At 43.2% G+C, this 21,546-nt stretch overlaps 1 protein-coding gene and 1 long non-coding RNA gene across 6 annotated transcripts in view; one reads left to right on the top strand and one right to left on the bottom strand.

Moving 5' to 3' along the window:
- Window positions 1–1,876: 1,876 nt before the first annotated feature.
- ATG101 (autophagy related 101) lies at window positions 1,877–14,081 on the bottom strand. Of its 4 annotated transcripts, none has more exons than XM_053301301.1 (3): window positions 12,774–14,081; window positions 4,579–4,835; window positions 1,877–3,148 (listed from the first exon to the last, which is right to left on the bottom strand). In XM_053301301.1, exons 2-3 carry the CDS (start codon window positions 4,828–4,830, stop codon window positions 2,744–2,746), a joined length of 657 nt encoding a protein of 218 aa, XP_053157276.1. In that variant the 5' UTR covers window positions 4,831–4,835; window positions 12,774–14,081; the 3' UTR covers window positions 1,877–2,743. The 4 variants fall into 4 exon arrangements, with proteins under 4 accessions (XP_053157276.1, XP_053157275.1, XP_053157277.1 ...); XM_053301300.1 differs by having other exon boundaries at window positions 12,878–14,080; XM_053301302.1 differs by lacking the exon at window positions 12,774–14,081 and adding an exon at window positions 12,339–12,604.
- Window positions 14,082–16,009: 1,928 nt separating this feature from the next.
- Window positions 16,010–21,546, top strand: part of LOC128348243 (uncharacterized) — a 49,147-nt gene continuing 43,610 nt past the window's right edge. For both annotated transcript variants that reach the window (XR_008318026.1, XR_008318025.1), the window contains exons 1-2: window positions 16,010–17,861; window positions 19,553–19,706. This is a non-coding gene — a long non-coding RNA (uncharacterized LOC128348243). The remainder of the gene's footprint in view (window positions 17,862–19,552; window positions 19,707–21,546) is intronic.

Raw genomic sequence — 21,546 nt, 5'->3', positions numbered from 1 at the left:
GGAGGAATGCTTGCAAACTGCATGCCTGTTTTTCTAGTATATGATAAAATTCAAGGCACATAGTGGTTAGAGTGCTGGACTAGGACCGGGGAGACCCGAGTTCAAATCCCCATTCAGCCATGATACTAGCTGGGTGACTCTGGGCCAGACACTTCTCTCTCAGCCTAACCTACTTCACACGGTTGTTGTGAGGAGAAACTCAAGTATGTAGTACACCGCTCTGGGCTCCTTGGAGGAAGAGCGGGATATAAATGTTAGATAGATAGACAGACAGACAGACAGATAAATCAGAGTATCTGTTCTGTCACCAATGCTTTTTAATATCTACATGAAACTGCTGAGAGAGGTCATCAGGCGTTTTAGAGCAGGGTATTATCAGTATGCTGATTACACCCAAATCTATCTTCCTTATCAGGAAATGGCATTCAATCCTCATATGCCTGCCTACAGGCAGTAAGGGGCTGGATGGGATAATAAATCGAAACCATGAAGGTGCTCATTGTGGGGGGCCGGAACTTGAGGGATGGGATAATCTTCCTATCCTGGATGGGGATATACTCCTCCAGAAAGAATAGGTATGCAGTTTGGGAGTGCTTTTGGACCCTGGTCTCACCCTGTCTTAGGTGGAGGCTATGGATAAGTGTGCTTTTTGACAGCTGCATCCATTCCTTGAAGAGCTCGAAACAGTGGTATACCAGCTGGTAACCTACAGACTTGCTGCTGCAAAGTGCTCTATGTCGGGCTGCCTTTGTACAGAATCCAGAAATGTCAGTTAACTCAAAATGTGGCAGCTAGATTGTCTATGGGGCAACCTGGAGAGACCATATTATGGACTGTACTCATAATAACAGTTGCACTGGCTGCCAATATGTTTCTGGACAAAATAGAAATAAAATAAAGTAAAATACAAAGTGCTGGTTATTACCTTTAAAGCTGTAAATAGCTTAGGTCTGGGTTACCTTAGACAGCACCTTCTTCTACATGATCCCCATCTTACAGTAAGGTGACTTGGAGAGGTCCGCCTTCAGCTGCCACCGATTTGTCTGGTGGCAGCTTGGGATCAGGCCTTCTCTGCAGCTGCTCCCAGGCTGTGGAATGCACTGCCTGCAGAAATTCAAAACTTACTAACATTACTGGCCTTCAAGAGAGCCCTTAAAACTAACTTCTTTGGTCTGGCCTTCCAGGGTTTTAAAGCTGTTTTAAACTGTTTTGGTTTTTGATTGTTTTGGTTTTAATTGAGTGTGTCTGCTGTGAACCGCCCAGAGCTGACAGATGGGGTGGTCTAAAAATGTAAATAGCCCAGTTAATTTTGCCCCCTGCCCCCACTTTACCCAGTCAATCATTGCTCGGGGACGGAACTACACTGTAAGTCTTTTGGAATTCCCCATGCCTTGTCAGCTACAGCACAGGCTGCTAGGGAATCCTGGTGTGTCTTCACTCCCTCCCTTATATTGGAATGATGTCACGGCTCATACACTGGTAGGGTTTGGGGATTAATGTTACGTGGGGCCTCCCGCTCCATTATGCAAATAGTTCATGGATGCATCTAACATGGTAGTTTAATTTTTTCAAGGCAAACTTTAGCTCCTTGTCCCAAACCCTATGTTTTGGAATCACTGTCTTAAAAGGGACAGGAGCCAAGCCAGAACAGGAGCTGTCAACCCAAACGAATGAGGTCTTCAATTTCAGAACAGGGGTACCATTCATCTAGTTTGCTATGATCTAAACTGGTTTGAGTGTGTATAAATCTTCCTAAAGTTGCTTGAACTAGTATAAACCAGTATAAGTAAAGCTGAGCTACTTGGAATAATGTTGGAGCTTTTTCAATGAATGCTACTTTTGTACAGTATGAAGTGATGATGGACAGAAGATAGAGTTCTGCTTTTTCTTTCTTTAATTTCCAGACTATTGTTTATTATATACATTACATTACATTGGAAAACATATACAAAACATGGAGGATCCTTATCTTTTCTAGAAACGCAAGTTCCTGACTTCCAAACTCTACAGAGAAATAGGTACACTGAGTGACAAGGGCTGGATTGGCAAGAGAGACAGCCTTTTGAACAGGTCTGTTAGACTTGGCTCCTTTTCGCAACCAGGACTCATGAGAAATACAGGCCCTGAGCATTTCACACTTTGCTTCCCTGAAAATCAATTACAGGAGGACAGGGGTGTTGTAATCAGATTCAGTTACTCAAAGCCAGAAGTGGGTAAAAGAAAAGGAGTGGGCTATCGGTAAGAAAGGCACCCATTTTGCCAAGCAAAGTAACCCCAGTCTTGGCAGATTTCCACTTGCAAAAGATTCTGCAGTTGAGAAATCAAGGCATCTGGTCTGGATACAGTTCTAGGGCTTGCAGAGAGCACAAGCACTGGAGCTGTTCTATGGGCTAAATTTGGGAAATACTCATAAAAATATGCACACTGTTTTCTCCAGCCAAAAGTCACACTGTCATTTTTCTAATGGAGCTAAGTCTAACAGAAAAGGGAACTGAAGGACTCCTGGGTTCCATTCCCTATTGTGAGAGAAGCTGGGATCTAGTGAACTAGTGTGCAGGGCCTAGAAATCAGGGCTGGTTCCATCCTTGCCCTGGATGGGTTTGAGCGTTAATGGATTAGAATAGGGCACCTGGAAGTGTCAAGACGTCTGAGTTTTCCAAGAGGATAGATGCTTTGAAGTTTCATGGGGGCAGAAAGCCCATTGCTGCCTCCTAATAACATTGGGTCCACAGTCTCATGGGCATCAGAGTGCCAGTGTGTCCTTGATGAGGCGCCGCATGGTAGTAGTGACAGAGGTCCCAAGTGAGTCAGTGATCTGGTAAGAAATCTTGTACAGGTAGGGCTGGACATCCCGCAGCCCCGTATCAAAGACATTGTCCACTTCCGACTGGGTAGGCATCTTGGGAAGGTACTCATGTCGGTTCATCACCTCCACAATGTTGATGATCTTCTCACAGAGTTTTTCCCCAACCTTCTCACGACAGATCTGCCGCTCCTGCTCATTAGCCAGGCTCACCACGTTCACTTTGACTGTCCACACTTCCCAAGGGATGCACTCATCTGAGAAGGGCCACCGTGACTTCTTCTTCTGATAGAACTCCAGCGAGATCTGGCCCATCCCATCGTTGCCTGAGTTCCGCAGTGCATCCTGGAGAAACAGAACAGTTGTTTTAGAATATCAAAATTTCCCTTATGACTTGCAAAAAGCTCTGCGCCATTTATTAATAATCATGCTGTTACATTCACAGCCAAAGTGTGGCTTGACTGTGAATCATATTCACAAACTATCTTATATTATCTCACAGTTCTTCAGAACTCTTAATATTGAATTATTCAAAGCAATACTTGCTAAGAGGTTTTTGACTGTCATTCCATCCCTCAGTGGGCAGGTTGACTTCACAGCACACAACCAAGTCTCTATGAACTCTCATTCCTGCTATTCAGCTCCACATAGTTGTTCTCCACCAAGCCTGGAATACCATTTTTCTTTAGTATTTACTGTCCAGTTCCTTATTTAAGCATTCTAGTGAGAAAAGCATTCCAGAAAAGCATTCCAGAAAATAGTAAGATTATATGATTTTCAAGATAAGTCACACTACGTGGTATTTTCAGGGCAGAATTCTAGATCTCCTGCATTAAATAGTTAACCAGAACATGGGGCATGGAGAAGTGTAGAAAGAATGCTCCTGTGCCCTAAATCCTTTATGTTTGAGATAACTGAAATTCACTGCATACCCTGCCAACATCTGCTCGCTAAATGAACCTCATGAGCAAATAGCACAAGAATTATTATTTCTATACTGTTATTATAAAACACTCCTTAAAAACCTATAGAACACTTCCCTACAGACCTGGAGTGACAACTGCAAAACATCCTGGAAGTTGATGAAAATCAAGCAGTTACAAACCGCAGTTTACAGGTTATAGGATAGCATTGGTTATCCTCAATAGAGGAAATTCACTTACATGTAGGTCCTTCAAAGGGTACCTGTTATACTACTTCTGCAGTAGTTTGTGCAAACTGCATGGAATGTGTCCCCAGTTCCATGCCCAGTCCTCCCAGAATGCTCCATGATGGCAGCAATTGTTGCACTCTGGTTAGAGCGGGTAAACCACAACCTGCAGAAACCACTGCTCTACAGGGTGTGGTTGAATATTTGGGCTCAACAGGATGAAGACAGTAACATCTATTTATCTGTGTCAGTTCCCAGCATTTTGTCACACTCTTAACATGGCCAACAAAAAGAAAATAGGATGGGGCTATGCAGATAACCATCACGATTCTCAAAAGGTGGGATTATTACTAGCCCACCTGACCTAAATGATGTTACCAAGTAGATCTCTTTTACCCAGGTAAGAAAATGACTGCCATTCACTCCAGTGAAGAAATGTCAAGCACAGCACCTGCCGAAAACATTAAGGTGGGGCAAAACCGACCTTCCACCCCAATCACTGCATGCATAGAACATGCAGACCTCTAGGCAGGCCTAGCAATATACAAGGTCTCCATCCATACCTGATTCATCACAATGATGAGCATCTTACTAGACACAAAACAAACATAATAGCAAGCTTTACCTTGAATTCTCCAACAGCCTTTCTCAGGGCTCGGTCGAGCTCCTCTGAAGAGACCCTGACATAGGTGAAATCAATGAAGTCACAGTCAACATCCTGTGTGCCGACTGTTCCAATGGAGTAGGTCCCTTCCTTCTTGTAGTGGAACTTCCCCGTGCTCCGATGGAGGAGTATAGTGTGCAACACAGCCAACATAGCTTCTTCTATTTGGCGACCCTCCACTGACACTTCCAGGACCTCTGAGCGGCAGTTCATCTTGACTTTTGCAAAGAAAGAAAGTTAAGTTTCAATAAAAGGAAAGGTATTGGAAAGGTAAGTTCCAATAAAACAACAGTTGGAGCCCGACAGAAAATGGCAATCTTTGGAGAGGACAGGAATATTTCAGTTTCAAAGTGAATTAGACTGATTTTAAAGAAAAGCATGATCTCATGACCAAGAAAGAGCTGACTTTAGTTGTGTATCAGGGGAAGAGAGGGAGACTCTAAAATCAGGAAGAATGAAAGTACTGGGTTCAATTCCTTTCGCTGCTTCATAAACAGCTAATTACTGGACTTCATCCTGGTGAACCCAAAGAAACAAAAATATCAGTGCATCATGAAGGACTGCAATTATTATTCAATGATTTAAAAAAACCCTGTTGGTTTAAGACCAGACTTAAGGCTTTCTCAATCTGGCTCAGGTTCCAAAAACCAGAAAATTAGAACATAAGGCTGATGCCTTAACAGACGTGCCACATGATCAGTAATGATGTTGTGCAATGTCACATATTGTCCTTGCTTACAACTTGGCCTCCATGCACCCACATTTTCCCTTGGTCTTTGAGGCCCAAATCATAGAGATGGGAGAATGAAGTGCTTGGCACCAGTGAAGATGCCCCATGTAGTCCTGGTCCTGCACTGCCTTATGAAGCATCTGAGCCTTACTGCAGGGGTTTTCAAACTTGGGTTAACAGATGTTGGACAACAACTCCCAACATTCCCAGCCATTGTGCCTGGGAATGTTGGGAGTTTTTAGCCCAACAAAGCAGGGTGGATTTGATTTAAATCAAACTGATTTAAATCACTAGCAGGGTGGATAAAAATAAAAAAAATCGGATTTTTTTTTAAATTTAAATCATTTTTTTTATTTAAATTGGATTTTTTTGATTTAAATCGGATTTTTTTGATTTTTATCCACCCTGCTAGTGATTTAAATCGTGATTTAAATCAGTTTGATTTAAATCAAATCCACCCTGCAACAAAGTGTGAAAACCCCTGCCTTACTGTATTCTACAGGAAAACCGATTATGTTACATTCCCAGATTCAGAGTAAGAAACTTGAACTCTCATATCATTCAGCAGGGGAGCTCATAGGGCTGGGCAATGAAGTCAACCCCTGGAGTGCCAGGGCAGGCCTTGCCTGGGGTACCATGTGACCCTCTTCACCTGCCAGAGCAGGGTCCTTCATCTCTTCTGGTGCTCCGTACATCAGCTGAGGCTTTAAAAACAGAACTCGGACCAGAGCCTATAGAAGGCACTAGTGCCTCTAGCAACTTCTATAGACTAAAGGACCGTCTTCCAAGTTTTTAGCATCTTTTGTGTCTATAGTTCCAGACAGAAAGGAAGTAAGCCAGTGGTGGAAGAGCATCCGATAACTTTTCTCCCTGAGCTTGAGACAAGCGCAGGATGGTGCAGCCATCCAGCCTTTATTGAAGTGCACCATAAAACCTCCATTCTGTTGGGTCCAGATAATGATGATGAAGGGTGACAGAAGAAGGCCCCTTCCAGTTATTGAACCCATCCAGTAAGCTAATGATGTAAACAACAAACAGTCATGAGTCAACTCACAGGAGAATTCCTCTAGCAATACAAATGCTTCATAAGGCAGTATAGGAACAGGACAACATGGACACCATCTTCAGAAGTGTCAGGTAGCTCTATCATCCCCATATTGATTTGGGCCTCAAAGACCAAGGGAAAGTGTGGATGCATGAAGGCCAAGGCCAAGTTGTAAGCAAGCAGTTTGTGACATTGCACAACGTCGTTGCTGATCACATGGCATGTCGGTTAAGGCATCAGCCTTAGGTTCCAGTTTCTTAGCATTGTGGAATTTGAGACAGATTGAGAAAGCCTTAACTCTGGTTTTAAACTAACAGGTTTTCTGACCATTGAGTTTCTATGGTTTGTGAAAAGGACATTTATGTTTGTGTTTCTGTGTGGGTGTTTGCATTTGTGTGTAACTGAGCTTGTGTGTGTAAGGGCTTTTGTTTCTTTCTGTATGTGTTTGTGTTGCTGTCTGGATACATATGCATGTGCCATGACCTGGTGTGTTTGTGTGCTTGTTACTGTACCCCTGTGATGGACCAGGAGTTAGTTACTCTATGCTTTTCTCGGCTCTACCCTAAGTAGAGAAATTGCTCTGATCCCAATTTAGGAGCACACAGTGTCTGACACAAGTTGAAGACTTATCTAAAGCCACTGACGAGGCTCAGAAACAGATTCAATAACTTTAGAATTGTCTGGCTTGGGACTTAATTGGCATTATACAGCCAGTGTCCATACAACCCAACTCTAGTCAACAATAAATTATTCTAAAAACAAACAGTAGCGCATAATCTTATGAGGCACAGTTTTGCAAGTAACCCTCCAGAACTTTTAAAACCAGACTAAAGCCACTTTTAAGTAAATACAATTTATTAAGAAGCCAGAGTTGCACACGGAAGAAAGAACCGGGGGAAATAGGGGAAATAAGAAAGTCATACAGGTATTTCAAAAAATACAAAAACATTCATTAACTAACTAGCACCGAGTTTTACCTTAGTCTAGCAATAGGCAGGTCCTTGCCTGAGAGAGCATTAATTTCTATAGCGCCTCCCTTCCTGAACCTTAGTAGCAACTGATGACTTGGTGCCTGGTTACTGGCAACCCACAACTAGACTGTGATGAGAAAATGGTGGGGGGAACTTGTCGCCTATTTATAGTGATTAAAGAGGGGGAAGGCTTTCCCACTCTTCCAGAGATAGGCAGCTCTGAGATCCAATGAAAGAGCCAGCCTATCACTGATGTGATGCTGACTTTAGGCCAATCCAGGGGTTGAGGATTTCCCTTCAGCCCCTTCTCAATGGGTTGGAAGTACATAAGGTAGATCTGGTTTGAACTGGTCACCTGTTGTGTTTAAGACTATGCCTTGATAACTCTGCATACACAGAATGTTGAAGTAAAATCAGCTCTACAGTTTTGTTGGGGGGGGGGATCTTTCAAAGGAAAAAATAACTCAGCTTGATTATTCTGTGGAAACTGGTTTGTCTAGTCTTTGCATCTCAAAAGGTTGATTTGCTTCTTTATCACATGCATAGGCTCTGCAGGGATAGCTAGAAACTATAGCTTTTGTTTCCAAGCTCCTCTTATTGGCAAGCAGGCAAATGGCTAGAGTCACAAAAACTCTATTACATTCTTCAGATGGTGCAACTTTTCTCAGAACAACAAAACACATACAACAATTTGGCTCTTTTATCATGGCAGGAGACTCCTAATTGAAATTGACTTTCTTCATTTGCAGGTGAGGTTCTCAATATATTGTAGACTAACTTCAACAATAGCAAAAACAAACATAGGCATAGCAGATATAGATAGCAATTTCAACATCAGTTACCCATTTGTGGATTATCTTATCCCACAATGGGGTGGTTCTCTTAGGAGCTTCTGCACAACTGAAAAAGTAAAGCAATGTTTGCATGGCAAAATTAAACCACCCTGAGCCATTTTGGAAGGACGGTATTCAAATCAAATCAATAAAATAAAAATTAAACAAGTTAATTTGAGCTTAAGCTGCAACAAGAACAGATATGTTTGTGTTGCGTGTTTGTGTTGTATTTGTGCATTTGCTGTGTTGAGTGACATTTGTGCTGTGTGCATTTATGCATTTAATTTGTGTCCATACATTCGTGTAGCATGCATTTGTATGTTTGTGTTGTATGTGTCTGTGGCATGTGTGTGTTTGTGTTGTGTGTGTGCTGTGCATGTTGCAAGTTTGTGCATGGCATGCATTTGTATGGGATTGTGTATTTGTATTGTGTTTGTTGTGTACTTGTGTGCTGTGTATTGTTTATATATTTGTGTGTGCACTGTATGTTGTATACATGTTTGTATGTTATGCATGTGTCGCATACATTGCACATGTGTTGTGCATTTGTGTCTTCCATGTATTTGTGTGCCCGTGTTGCATGCATTTGTGTTCTTGTGTATTTGTACACAACAGTGTACTGCATGCATTTGTGTTGTGCATGTTTCTATGTTGCACATGTGTTTTTGTTTCTACGTTGCGTGTGTGTCTGCATCCTGTGTGTGCATGCTTGTGTTGTGCTAGTATTATTGCATTTCTGTGCTCTGTGTGTAGAGTTGCCATGCCCGACAAAATTCCAGGTTTCACCCAGATTTTAAGGCTCTCACGCAAATTGCTTAGCCCACCAAGAATCGCCCAGATTTCAGATTTCGTTGGTTTTTCTTTTTAAAGCTAAGCTCTAGCCCTTGTAAAAGAAGAGTTATGGAGTAAAGCATGCAGACACTATTTTGCTCAAAAATTATTTTTAAGCCATTTTACATAATATGCAAATTAAGCACCCAGATTTGGAAAGCCAAAATATGGCAACCCTATCTGTGTGTGTGTCTGTGCATGTTTGTTTTGCTGATTATGTGGGTGCTTATGGGGTGTGTGTGTTTGTGCATTTGTGTTGCATGGCTATGTTTGTGCATTTATGTCGTGGCATTTGCGTGCTTGTATTTGTGTTATGTGCATGCCTGTGCTTGTGCTGCATGCATGTTTGTGTTGCGTATTTGTTTGTGCATTAGTGTTGCATGTGTTTCTGTTGTATGCATGTATTTGTGTGTTTTGCATGTGCTGTATTTGTGCTGCATGCAGTTTATGAATTGTGTGCTTGTGCATTGCATTTCTGTGTGTTTTTTGTGCCTGTGTTGCATGTGTTTCTGTTGTATGCATGTATTTGTGTGTTTTGCATGTGCTGTATTTGTGCTGCATGCAGTTTGTGAATTGTGTGCTTGTGCATTGCATTTCTGTGTTTTTTGTGCCTGTGTGTGCATGTATTGTGTTGCATGTGTGTGCTTCTGTGTGTGTGTGTTTCTCTCTGCGCACCTGCTTTCAAAATCATTCCGTGCACCCCCAAAACTAACATTACTTCTCCCCCACAATACTCTTACTTCCCACTGGTTCTCCCTGTCAATCTTAGAGTACTGGCAAAAGTACAACATTCTGGCCTCATTGTCAGAAATGACTGTTCTGTTCTATGCTCTGCATAGGCTTCAATGGAGCAGCAAAACCTGAATAACTTTTGAACCACTGCTCGAAAACTTCACCAAACCACTAAAAGGCATTCCTAGACAGGCCTGTCAGAGTATGTAAGCCATTTTCACCAAAGTTTGAAAGAAATATACGCTACACTGTTCTAAAAACTGGAGAGAGAAAAAAGGACCAAAGTGTCCTTTTTCAGCCGTTTATAACTTGCTGTAGCTGCAGTAATTTTTATCAGATCTTCTTGAAATTAAGCCCATTTGTAGACTTCTTCAAGTACATAACACACACCAAGTTTCAGGTCTTTAGTTCAACAGTTGTCACTTTTTTTCCTTTTTTTTTTTTGCTGCTCGCCTTAACTAAAGGGGCACTCCTGTGCCCCTTTAATACAGATTAATTATGTTAGATGCTAAGCTTCAGTTGTAAAAATATAGTTGCTAGGAGAGCTGCCTAGATGCCATGCCCTCTGTCCTGGAAGGCCCATATCCTAATTTCAGATACTGCATTAAATGGAGCAGTGGTATTGGCTGGCAGGGCCAGAAGCAGGAAAATAATGGGAAGTGGGACCTCTCACACACCTTGCTGTGGAAACTGGAGACAACCAAGACAACCAAGTGCATTTGCCTCTTACTTTGCTTTCCGTGACTGCAGGCCCTTCAGCATTCTTCACACCAATTAACTGAGTGATATAGGCTCCACTGAGTTCTATGGAGAAGAGGCTGCAACCAGGAGAAGCATAGTGTGCTGGGAGGCCTATGTGCAACCACCATGTATGTTCTGTGGCCACACTTCTGACATTAGCTAAAGACTGGCTTGAGAAGCATTGTTTTAGAAGAAAATGGCAAGCAGCAACTTTCTTCCAACATCAGGTATAGCCTACTCGTCCCCAGTTCTGACAGAGGCTTATCTGTCAGGTATCAACCTGGTTCAAATACAAGTAGACTGCCCCCTAGTGGCTTCCAGCATAGCCAGCACACTGCAGATTTTTTGTTTTTGCTAAATGCACAGAGTGTAGTACCACGGGTTAAGAGAGTTTCCACTTCTAGATTAGGGATTAAGAGCAACAAGCGGATCCCAAACCTGGACAATTCAGTTAGTGAGTTTTCTTAGAAAATTATTTCTCAAAGATATTTTCACTCTTGTTTCCAGGGTCCCCCCTCCGGAGGGGTGATGCAAGTGCAGTGCTTGTCATAAGTGACAGAGTGACTCAAGACAGAAATCCTATGGACACTTACTTGTAAGGTGCATGCAACTCAACCAGGTTTGCTTCTGAGTAAACATGCATAAGATCAGGTTTCACCTGATCTTGATCATTTTGATTTAATGATGAGGTAAATGAGGTTAATATTTACTGATTTCTAACTTCCAACAAGCCTGATGTTTACCCACTCATGAGAAACTGTATTGCAAAAGACAAGAGTGAAGTAAAACAAATAATGCTTCAGGTATCACAACCTGCCATGAAAATATGAGGAATGACATTGATGGTTGACATAACAGCTCCAGAGAAGATTCCCCTGGGGTTTTATTTAACACTGCTAACCTACTCTATTTCAAAGGGCAGAGAACAGCAGAATTAAAGCTTATCTTTTAATTTGATCTCTGGGGGAAAAATAAAGCACACAAAACTAACAAATACTTAAACTTCTGCACACCATCCTTCCAGAACTGGTTTAGCCAATCCTGTGAACTATTTTCCAGGAGGGGTGAGTCTCTTAACATGAGGGAGTATCCCAAAATGAGCAGAAGCAACAGAGGATAGAACTCCAGTACCTTTTATAGTTGCATAGAAGAGTGTGTTTTGGAAGGACCCATGTAGCATTATGACATGGCAAGCTGCACTTGCAGAAATTTCCTTGGATCTACACAACCAAGGAGTTCTATCCTCTATTTTGCTGCATTTGGCAACCCCAGAGGCTGTTCTCAGTTCTCCATGGAGAACTTTATTTTAAAAAAATTCCTCCAAGTCTTAGCCAGCAGTCTGACACACATAAATTAAGCAGCTGATCATTTCACCTCCATGCCAGGAAAAGCTTTCATATTCCATTTCGATATGTCAGTGTGGGTTCAGTTAAGAAGTTAACATCAGTACTGCAAAAGGCAGCAGCTGGCCTGGCATTCTTGGTTGGAGCCTAGCAATCCTAGGAATACCAACCTACTCAACAACAATGTTGCAAAAACTACCAAAATAATGTATGTGAACTTTTAGCAAACAAGTTATTTATTACCAAGTTGTTTAGTAATTATTAAGACTTGGTAGGCTTCCAGACTAACAACCAATATTTATATACCGTTTTTCAACAAAAGTTTTCAACACTAACTTAATGATGACTAAGCATCATTGGGGGGGGAAAACACAAGGCAAATTAACCATGACTAAGCTAAGCCTCAGTGTAATGGGACCTAGTCATTATGAACTTAGTCTGGATCTTGACCATTTTTTATATACTGTTTTTAAACAGGTTCAAAAAGCAGTTTACACAGCAAGAGGAGGAGACGGTTCCGTCCCAGAAGTCCACCAGTCCTAGAAGGGGCCCTATGCTGGGATGAACAGGGCAGTCAGGGCAGAAGTGAGTCTGTCGTAGAGTGAGTGATCCCGGCCAAGGTCACCCAGTGACTCTATGGCAGAGGCAGGATTTGAACCCAGCTCCAGGGGACGCTTGTTCTGCGCCCAGCCAGCCATAGGCAGGGCAGGAAGCAGCTCCTCAAGGGTTAACCCTCTCCTCCTTCCCAGCGCCTTGGCCCAAACAGTGTCAGGCGTTCGGGGGGTGGGGGGAGAGGAGGACCCTTTGGTTACTAGGGCAACGAACGGCATAAGGGGTCGCCCGCTTCTTATGCTGTGGGAGGGGGCACTGCGGAGGGGGGGGGTCAAAAAGGAGGAAGCCCCCTAGTGGAAAAAAGAATCGGAGACTCACCTGCCCCAACCGCGGATGCTTCCCAGAGCGAACAACAACGTAACGCTTGGACTAGCCCAGCTGAGGAGATATGGGAGGGGGGCTCCCCAAAGACATCGACTAACCTTTACAAGGAAGCCGGTGCTGTTCTTTCCACCGCTTCCCTTTCAAGACAGCTCAGTAGGCAACCAGTTTACTCGTCGCGTTTCGTCTAGGCATATCCTTCCTAGCCTTCTAAAATGTACGCTTTTATGTTCTCTCCCCCGGTTACTCTTAGTACGTTCCAACAAAACAAACCGCAGACCCAACGCTGGAAGGAAACGTCATTAAGACAGCTACTTCCTCGTCCTAGGAGCCGATTTAGCTCTGGGCTGCCACCTATCGGCGAAAGAAGTCTTAGTGCCCCCCCCTTTAAATCTCCGAAATTAAAAACAGCAGGGGTGGGAAAGCTCGTTTTGGGTGTCCAAAGGGCCCAGGACATCGGGGGATTCTTTGGAGACCCCCATCTGCGTAGAAAAGATGCAAAATTGCCCTGCCCTGTGCGAAAGAAGAATATTCACTTATCCACCCACTTTAATGCAGGTCTAACAAGGGGACACTACATAACCAGCAGCAATCATCGGTTGTTCTCGTCCTACTTAGAAGTAAAGGACGGTAGTGGCGCCTGTATTTTTAATAGTTAAAAGAGGACATTTTAGCAAGTGCCGCTTCGCAATGCAGGGTGAAGAAAAGCGGAGCCTGTCGATTCCCTTTGCTAGGTTCCACAAAGCGATGGGGCCATAGCTCAGTGGCACAGCACTTGCTTTGCATGCAGAAGGGTCCAGCTTCAATCACTTAGCATCTCCAGGTAGGGCGGGGTTAGGTTCCTGCCTGAAGCCTTGGAAAGCCGCTGCCACAGCAAGACAATGAGCTAGACGGACCAAGGGTCTGACCCGGTGTAAGGCAACTTCCTACATTCTTAAAAGGATAGGAATCCTATCCTTTGCCGGTGCAACCTGAACCTATGCCTGCTCATTCGAAATAAGATGCACTCCATGGTGCACAGGAACGAGGTCCTCTCAGTGATTGCTGCTTCTTTAAAACAGCAAGAACAGGAAATAGGATATTATAGTTTCTTCTTTACGCAACACAATAAACAAATTGAAAGCCAAGTCGAAGTGGAGACTTCTTCAGAAACAAGCCTCTCCCTTCTGGACTACTGAGAGGCCGGCCAGCCCATTTGCGAGGAACCTTCTTACTGCTCCCTTCCTAACAGCTTCTGTAAGCAGCAGAATCGTCGTTCACGTCGCCGTTGAAGTCCGCGCAGGCGCACTTAAAGACGGCGAATGCTGAGTGCGTCGATCCTGCGCGCACCAGCTTTACCATCGACAGCGGAAGAGGCGGAGCGGCTCGAGGAGATATTGGTGGGGCCGCGGGAAGTTACGGTGTCTTCCTGTTTCCGGTGAGCGGGAACTGCAAAATCAGACAGCCAGAAACACGAACAAATGGACCCTAGAACAGATCCATCCAGAATTTTCACTCGAGGCACAAATGACCAGGCTCAAACCATCATCCTTCAGACACATTATGCGAAGACCCAGCTCCCTTGAGAAGTCTATAATGCTGGGGAAAGTGGAAGGAAAGAGAAGAAGAGGACGACCAGCAGCAAGGTGGAGGGACTCGATTAGGACAGCAATGAATGGACCACTGGGAGACCTTAAAGGCCAAGTTGAAGGCAGATCATCCTGGAGAGAATCTATCTATGTGGTCGCTAAGAATTGACACCGACTTGGCAGCACTTAATCAATCAACGGCCACCTCACTTGTTGGGACTGAGACGCTGCAGGAGCAGTGAGTGTGAGGAGAGTCGTGCCGGCCCCCTATGAAGAAGCCGGCTCCAGGTCCCTGCGACGCGCCTTTTCACTCTCCGTCCCCCACTCCCGCTTTGGGTTTCTCATCCCGCGGTTTCCCTGCTCTGGTCTCTCCACCCCTTTCCTGATCTCCTTCGCTCTCCTCGTTTCTGTCCACTTCGATTCTTTTTATCCTGCATTATAGTTCACGGTTTCCTATCACTGCTTGTGCTCCAGGCGTTAGGAATGTGAAGACTTGGGGGTGGGTTTCCTTCCCTGGATAAAGAATACAAAACGGAAAAACCTCTTATGAAATCCCCCCCCCGCCCCCGCTTAGAAAGATGCATGAAATGCTTCACAAGGCATGGCTTTTAAATGTTATCTTCCTGCCCATTGCTCTTTCAAAATGCTAACTGCTATGTAATATACATATGTTTTTTGTAAAGCAATAAAAAATAGATAACTACAATTTTAACTGTAAAAAAACAACTTTGATTTTAATTATGAAAACTAATTTTAATGTATAACTCCTATATCTCAGATGCATTTTTGTTTTTGTCCTATACAGGACACATGATTATCTCTACTAGAGAAACTTACAGAGCTATGCACTTGTTTGCTTGTGAATTGTTGCCTTCCTTTCTCTTTGATCTAAGAGTGATGGATATGCTGTTCTCCTGATTTTGTCCTGGTCCAATTTAGAGATATTCTCCTACTAACTGTGACACTGTTTCAGTACCCCACAGGGAAACCGCCTGATACCAAAGAAGAAAGATGATACAAGAAGCTTGTAGGTAGCACAGCTTCAGGAGAAACCTTAACATTTAAATAGGGTAGTTTGAAATCTGCTTTCTTCTGGTCCTGCTCCATTCTATCTTGACACCAAGATCCTTAAAAAGAAGTGCATAAACTGTATACTGCAACATCTTTTAGCTGGCAAAATATCAGACATGTCCAGATACATCAGCTAGCAGCAGCCTGCAGGTTGAACTCTAGTACTACATATATTTCTAGTTTTTTAAAATTTATTTATTAGATTTCTGTACCACCATTCCAAGAATGGCTCAGGGTGGTTTACACAGAGAATAATAAATAAATAAGATGGCTTCCTGTCCCCAAAGGGCTCACAATCTAAACAGAAACATGATAGACACCAGCAATAGTCACTGGAGGTACTGTGCTGGGGTGGATAGGGCCAGTTACTCTCCCCCTGCTAAATAAAGAGAATCACCACGTTAAAAGGTGTCTCTTTGCCAAGTTAGCACCTGCTGCCAGGTGGTGGATGCATGGCTGCTACCGGGTTTTGCTATTACCTGCTGCTGCCTGGGACTGGGAGTCTGGGAGATCCAGTCAAGGCCATTATGTTGCAGTAAGAGAATTCCCCATTCTTTGTTTCAGGTGAAGCCTCTTTTGCATTATATCGCTCTGAGTTTGCCGCTGACCATGGGGGTGAGGATGACCTCAAGCAGCACACTGCAACCGATATGTACAAGAAAGCATCACATTCTAAAGGTGCAACTAACATTACCGAATTCTTTGTTGCAAATACCAAAAACAACAAAGTGGTGCCAGTGAACTTTCGTCGGTGTATCATACAATTAAACATGGCCTTAGTTACAACATGAATTGCAGCAATAAGCTACATGCTGAAATGTTTCATGACTCAAGCACAGCAAGTGAAATGAGCTGCGCAAGAGCCAAATGTGAACTTTTAGCAGTCCGTGTTCTTGGGCCGAAGTCTGTAAGGGATATTTTGGAGGACTTGTCATTCTCAAAGCAAGGAGCTCCTGTATTTTTCTTGGTTATCACTGATGCCTCAAATAAGGAAAACAGAAAAGTGTTTCCAGTGTGTCTTTGGTACTTTACTGCTGATGAAATCCAGTGTAAACTCCTTGCTTTTTGTGAGGATAGTGACAAAACAGCAAACGGCATTCATTGAGCTATTATGGACTGCCTCAAAAGACATCAGCTGTATTGCTGCATACTCTGCGGACAATGTTAATGTGAATTATGGGAGACATCATTCTGTTTACCAGTTGTACAATGAAAACAACCAACATCTTGAAAGCAAATTGTCCAACCTATATATATATCAACACATACAAACATGTGTAGGACCAGTTGTCCATTGCTATTGAGTCTGTAGATTTTCAACACAATAATCACTACTTCTCTCCAGACCTATTTTACTGGGTAAGTTAAAACATTAAAAAGAACTACAACAAAGAACAGACATTTTGATGTATAAACATCAGCTTCAGTGTTCTATTTCCCACTGTTTAAAATCCACACTCTTATATCTGAAACTTTAATCACAACAATAATCACTTTTCAGCATTTGCCCCTCAGCAAGAAGAACTGCAGCTTCTTTGCTTTCGTTGATCGTGAGTGGAGAGATAACTTGTATCATGTCAGTACTAGATGGCTCTCTCTCTATCCTGGATGTCAATCACCTGTTGCAAAATTTGCTGGCGATTTCTTCCTACTTCAGGTCACTTGGAGATTCTTGCCCTGTTAGGTTAAAGAGTGTTTTTACAGAGGATGAGGAGCAAACACACATTGTGAAGATCTACCTGTATTTTTTCCAAAACAGGTGCCATTTTTGGTCAACGTTTTGTAAATGTTTGTGCATTCAGAAGTCTGCATCACTGAAGTATATGCAGAAATGTGCAGATTTAAAGCAAAAATGTGTGACTGATTTGGGGGGGGGGGGGGATTCCAGACCAAACAGTTGATAGCCAAAGCAAAAGGCAAAACAGTTGATTACTGCCAGAGCAAAAGGCAAAGCTGGAGCAGGACTTAATTAGGTTCTATGACTGTCATTACATATATTGACATATAGTTTGATTTCTCCACTGATAATGTGATGATGAAGCTCCAACTGACTGAAATGATCAACACTGACCAGATGTGTGAAGAATTCTGTATAAGCCGTGATGAGATCAAGTAGACAAGAATTGACTCTACCAAATCAGCTAGTGAAAAATAGGTGGCTACTTTTCAGAAAGCTGGGAAAGAGAACATGAAAAACTTATTCTAGATTGTGTTGTTGATCCTGGCATACTGAGAACCAAATGGATTTATGGAGAGGATATTTTCATTGATGGGCAGCAAATGGTCAGATGCAAGGAACAGATGCTGTGTTGACCTGATAAAAAGCAAGCTGCAGGTCTTGACCAGCTTTAATATGTCCTGTGAGGACTTTTATTACTCCGTGCAAAAGGAAAAGGAGCTGTTGAAAGCTGTGAAGAGCAGCAAGAAATACCCATGGAGAAAATAGGTGAGTATACCTACAGTTTAATTATAATTGGATAGCACATTAGTATTAATATAGTTTGATAACACATACAGCATTGCTACTCAGGCTCCTGATGTCCTCTCTCACCCACCGATATCCTCCTGCCTTGTGTCCCTTATATTCAAGCAACAGAATGTTGGCAACCCTATGCACATGACAATCTTTGCATCTTGTTAGAGCAAATGCTACTTGTTGCTATGTAGAAGCTGTAAGCTGCTTTGGTTTCCCTTTGGTTTCCTGGTAAATGTTTACCCATCCCTGTTTTCTGCATTTACTCATCATTCGTCTATTTTAATAAAACATCTGGAGAGGAAGCGACTCACAGTGAAGTCTCTTTCAGAAACGGGATGGTACAGAGACATTCAAGATGCATCTGATGGAACTGTGGATGATAGACAGCAAACAGAAGCTACAAGACATGGGGCCGACACCTTCTCTGACAAGGGATTTGCTGGAAATGGTGGTGTCATTTCTGGAACACTGCTCCTTCCAGATTTAACACAAGCAAATCACTGCAATCCATACCCATTGATCTCAAAGGTGTAGACTTGCTAAGAACTCCTGTTCATTTCTTACACAGCATGAGAGTTCTGATGTCTTTGAGAGGGAAGCACAAGCAGCATGGGGTAGATCAGAGTAGGGATGTGCATGGAACCGGTCCATGCACTCCTGGGAGGGCGGGTGGTGGTGTTTGCTTTAAATCACAGGGAAGGTGCTGCCTACCTGTCAGCCCCCGCTCTGCTGCTTTGCCCCAGCCAGTGCTCTCCAGAAAAGTGGGTGTGCTGGGCTGCAGCATTCCTTCAGTGTCACCATGCTCTTGGCCGGCACACATGTCATGTGTGTGCGTGCGTGCCAGCCATGAGTGTAGTGACGCTGCTGGGGCTGCAGGCAGGATGGTGAGGAGTTGGAAAGAAATTTATTCTGAAAGAAAAATACTGTTTGGAGACAGTCGCATATAATCAATTGCTTTACAATAGCGTTGAGTAGGTTTATGTGTAGTGTTGAACTTGTGGCTCATCAAAGGTGCCAGAGCTTTGGACACACACATGAGCCCTCCTTCTGGACTTGGCAATGATATACAAGTTGGGCATGTTGTACAAACCCACCAATCCTGGCGTATCCTGCCCTACTTGTGGCATGGAACTGGATATCTGTAACTTAGATTTGAAGTGAGGGGCAGATGTCTGGTTCTGTGCCTCAAGTAGGGCAGGATGTGCTGACTGATGGGTTCATATGACATGCCCAACCTCAACATAATGTTGCCGAGACTAGACGTTGGGCTCACATGTGCACTCCTAGGTTTCCCACAATTCTGCCAAACTACTGGGTTTGGGGCTGTGTAAAGTTAGTCACTGAATGCCTACACAGTCATCGACAATAATTTCCAAATTGTTTTTCAGCTCTTGTACAATGATGGGCAGATAAATGATGCCCCTGAGGGTTAGTTTCAGGAGGCACAGGTGGCTGCATAGCGAAGGGTGACTTGCTTAAAATTGCTCCTCCAGCTGCAATGGAAAACCCCGCTTTCCTGGTGCAGAGTTGGTATGTGAGCCACCATATATAAGTGTATCTCTAAATATCACAGAAACAAAAAATGTAATATTTTTGGATCTGAGCATATAACGTTTTGCTTATGACCTGATGTTACTCATATTGCATAATTTTTCTTTTAGGATTCTGCTATGAGGTGGTGTTTGTGGACTCCATTTGATTGTCAAAGAATGGATGAAGAACACTGTCTTATTTGCAAAGAAATACTTGGTGGTGATTGTGCAGAAATGTCTGAAAAAGGGATGCATGGCATCGTCGGGGTGTACAAACTCACAGGTGACAATTCATATAAAACATTTTATGAAAGTCCTCAATGTGGATTGAAAGTTCATACAGCATATTGAAAAGATTATACCAAGAATGATATACGTTTAAATTGTAAACCACCCACAGATTTTCTATAGGGTGGTATATAAATACAATAAATATAGAAAGCTATATCTTAAACAAAGTCCAAGGAACCTTTGCCGTCAACTAAAGGATGTGTCTTGCACTTTTATGTGCCAGTGTTCAAACAGAAAAATGTTTGTGGTCAAGTTCATCAAGGATAGTGAAAAGAGGGTGCATCTTTCCAGTTAGAACAAAACATTGTTATAAGATGAAGGAAACTTTTGATGCTAGAGATGATTTATGGACTGTGGAAAACTATTTCCAAAAAAACTGAAAGGAGATCAGGGTGTTCCTCCTTAAGTGTGGGCTGCCCAACTGACCCAGTGAGAAAGGATGTCTTTGAAAAAGAGTGTGAATGGCTGCAAGAAAAAGATAGTGACCCAGTACCATTGCAAGAACTGTTTAGAAAGATGAAATAATTCCTTCCAAAGGGCGGGGGGGGGGAACAGTTTGCTTACCTGTAAGTGATGATCTGGGAGTGATGCATCATGAATGGCAACAGATCATGATCCAGATCTTAATGTTCCTCACTGGAAGACAAAACTGGTAGAATATTTTGAAGATGAAGTTGTTTTCACATCCTTTTGATGAATCAAGATATGATAATTCTGTGTAAATCAGTTGCTGAGATTCTGCAAGATTACCATAAGTATAAAAAGCTTGGTGAGCCAGAGGCCAAAAAGTTTCACCTTATTTCAGGAGCAGCCAAAATAATTAGAAAGGAATCTCAACAGAGATCTCTGGCTTTCTATCTTTTTGACTTAGAAATCTCTACTGTAGAGGAAAATGGGATACAAGATGTTTTGCAAGGTTTCCTTGATACAATCTGTGACAGTTCCTGTATCCGCTGCCACCGTTTATCTTCAACAGTCTTGTCCCGTAGTATTTCCTGCCCTCACTGGCGGGGGAATGCCATGGGCATGGGCTGTTACAATGTGAAGGACGAAGCTAAATCCTCTGTATGCTTTTGCGTTGTGTTTAAAATGGCTGCCTGTCTCCAGGGATGTGCCCAAATGGGCTCGGGTGGGGCGAGGAGCAGTGCCCTTGAGAAGCGGGTAAGCAGGTCCTTACCTGCTCCGCTGATGCCCTGCTGCTTTTCTGGGCACAGCAATGGCTCTACCAAAGGCTGTGCATGACTGCAGTGCTGTTCCCTGTGGCCTGCATGCGACATTGGCACGCATATGGCCGTTGTGCATGTGCAGCAGCCATGTGCATGACGACACCACTCACAGGATGCAGTGAACAGCACCACAGTCCTGTGTGGTGTTTGGTAGAGTGAGTGCTATGCCCAGAAGAGCAGCAGAGCTTCAGCAGAGCAGGTAAGGACCTGCTTCTTAAGGGAACTGCTCTCTGCCCAGGCGAACCGGTTCGGCTGCTGACCTTCGAGCTGGTTCAGCGCTCCCTCAAGGAATTTCCTTGACAGTTAACTTCTAACTGCCTCTACCACACACATCTATAGAACTCCTGTCAAGCCCAGTATCTGGCAAGAGTTGGCATGCTTACCTCACTAAACCCCCAAGCCAAGCAACATTAAAAAAAAAAAACATAATTCTTGGTCAGTCAGTTCTTCACACCCACTGGTGTGAATCCATACATACATCCAATCCATACATTTTGGGTAGCCATCCATACCCCAAACAATTCCCTAAGCTCTGAAGCAGGGTGGATTTTCATACTTGAAATCATAGTGCATTGGGGAGGTTCTGAGTGTCTCTGAACTGCTCAG

Source organism: Hemicordylus capensis, chromosome 2, assembly GCF_027244095.1.
Source record: "Hemicordylus capensis ecotype Gifberg chromosome 2, rHemCap1.1.pri, whole genome shotgun sequence".
NCBI lineage: Eukaryota > Metazoa > Chordata > Lepidosauria > Squamata > Cordylidae > Hemicordylus > Hemicordylus capensis.
The sequence above is the reverse complement of the archived record's forward strand: the minus strand, read 5'-3'. Positions and strand labels throughout refer to the sequence as shown.

Bases quoted from the DNA above. Each gene is read 5' to 3' on its own strand.
- ATG101 (XM_053301301.1), bottom strand. From the start codon at position 4,830: ATGAACTGCCGCTCAGAGGTCCTGGAAGTGTCAGTGGAGGGTCGCCAA. The intron at 3,149-4,578 runs GTAAAGCTTGCT...CTGTTTCTCCAG, and splicing joins AGGCTGTTGGAGAATTCAAG to GATGCACTGCGGAACTCAGG.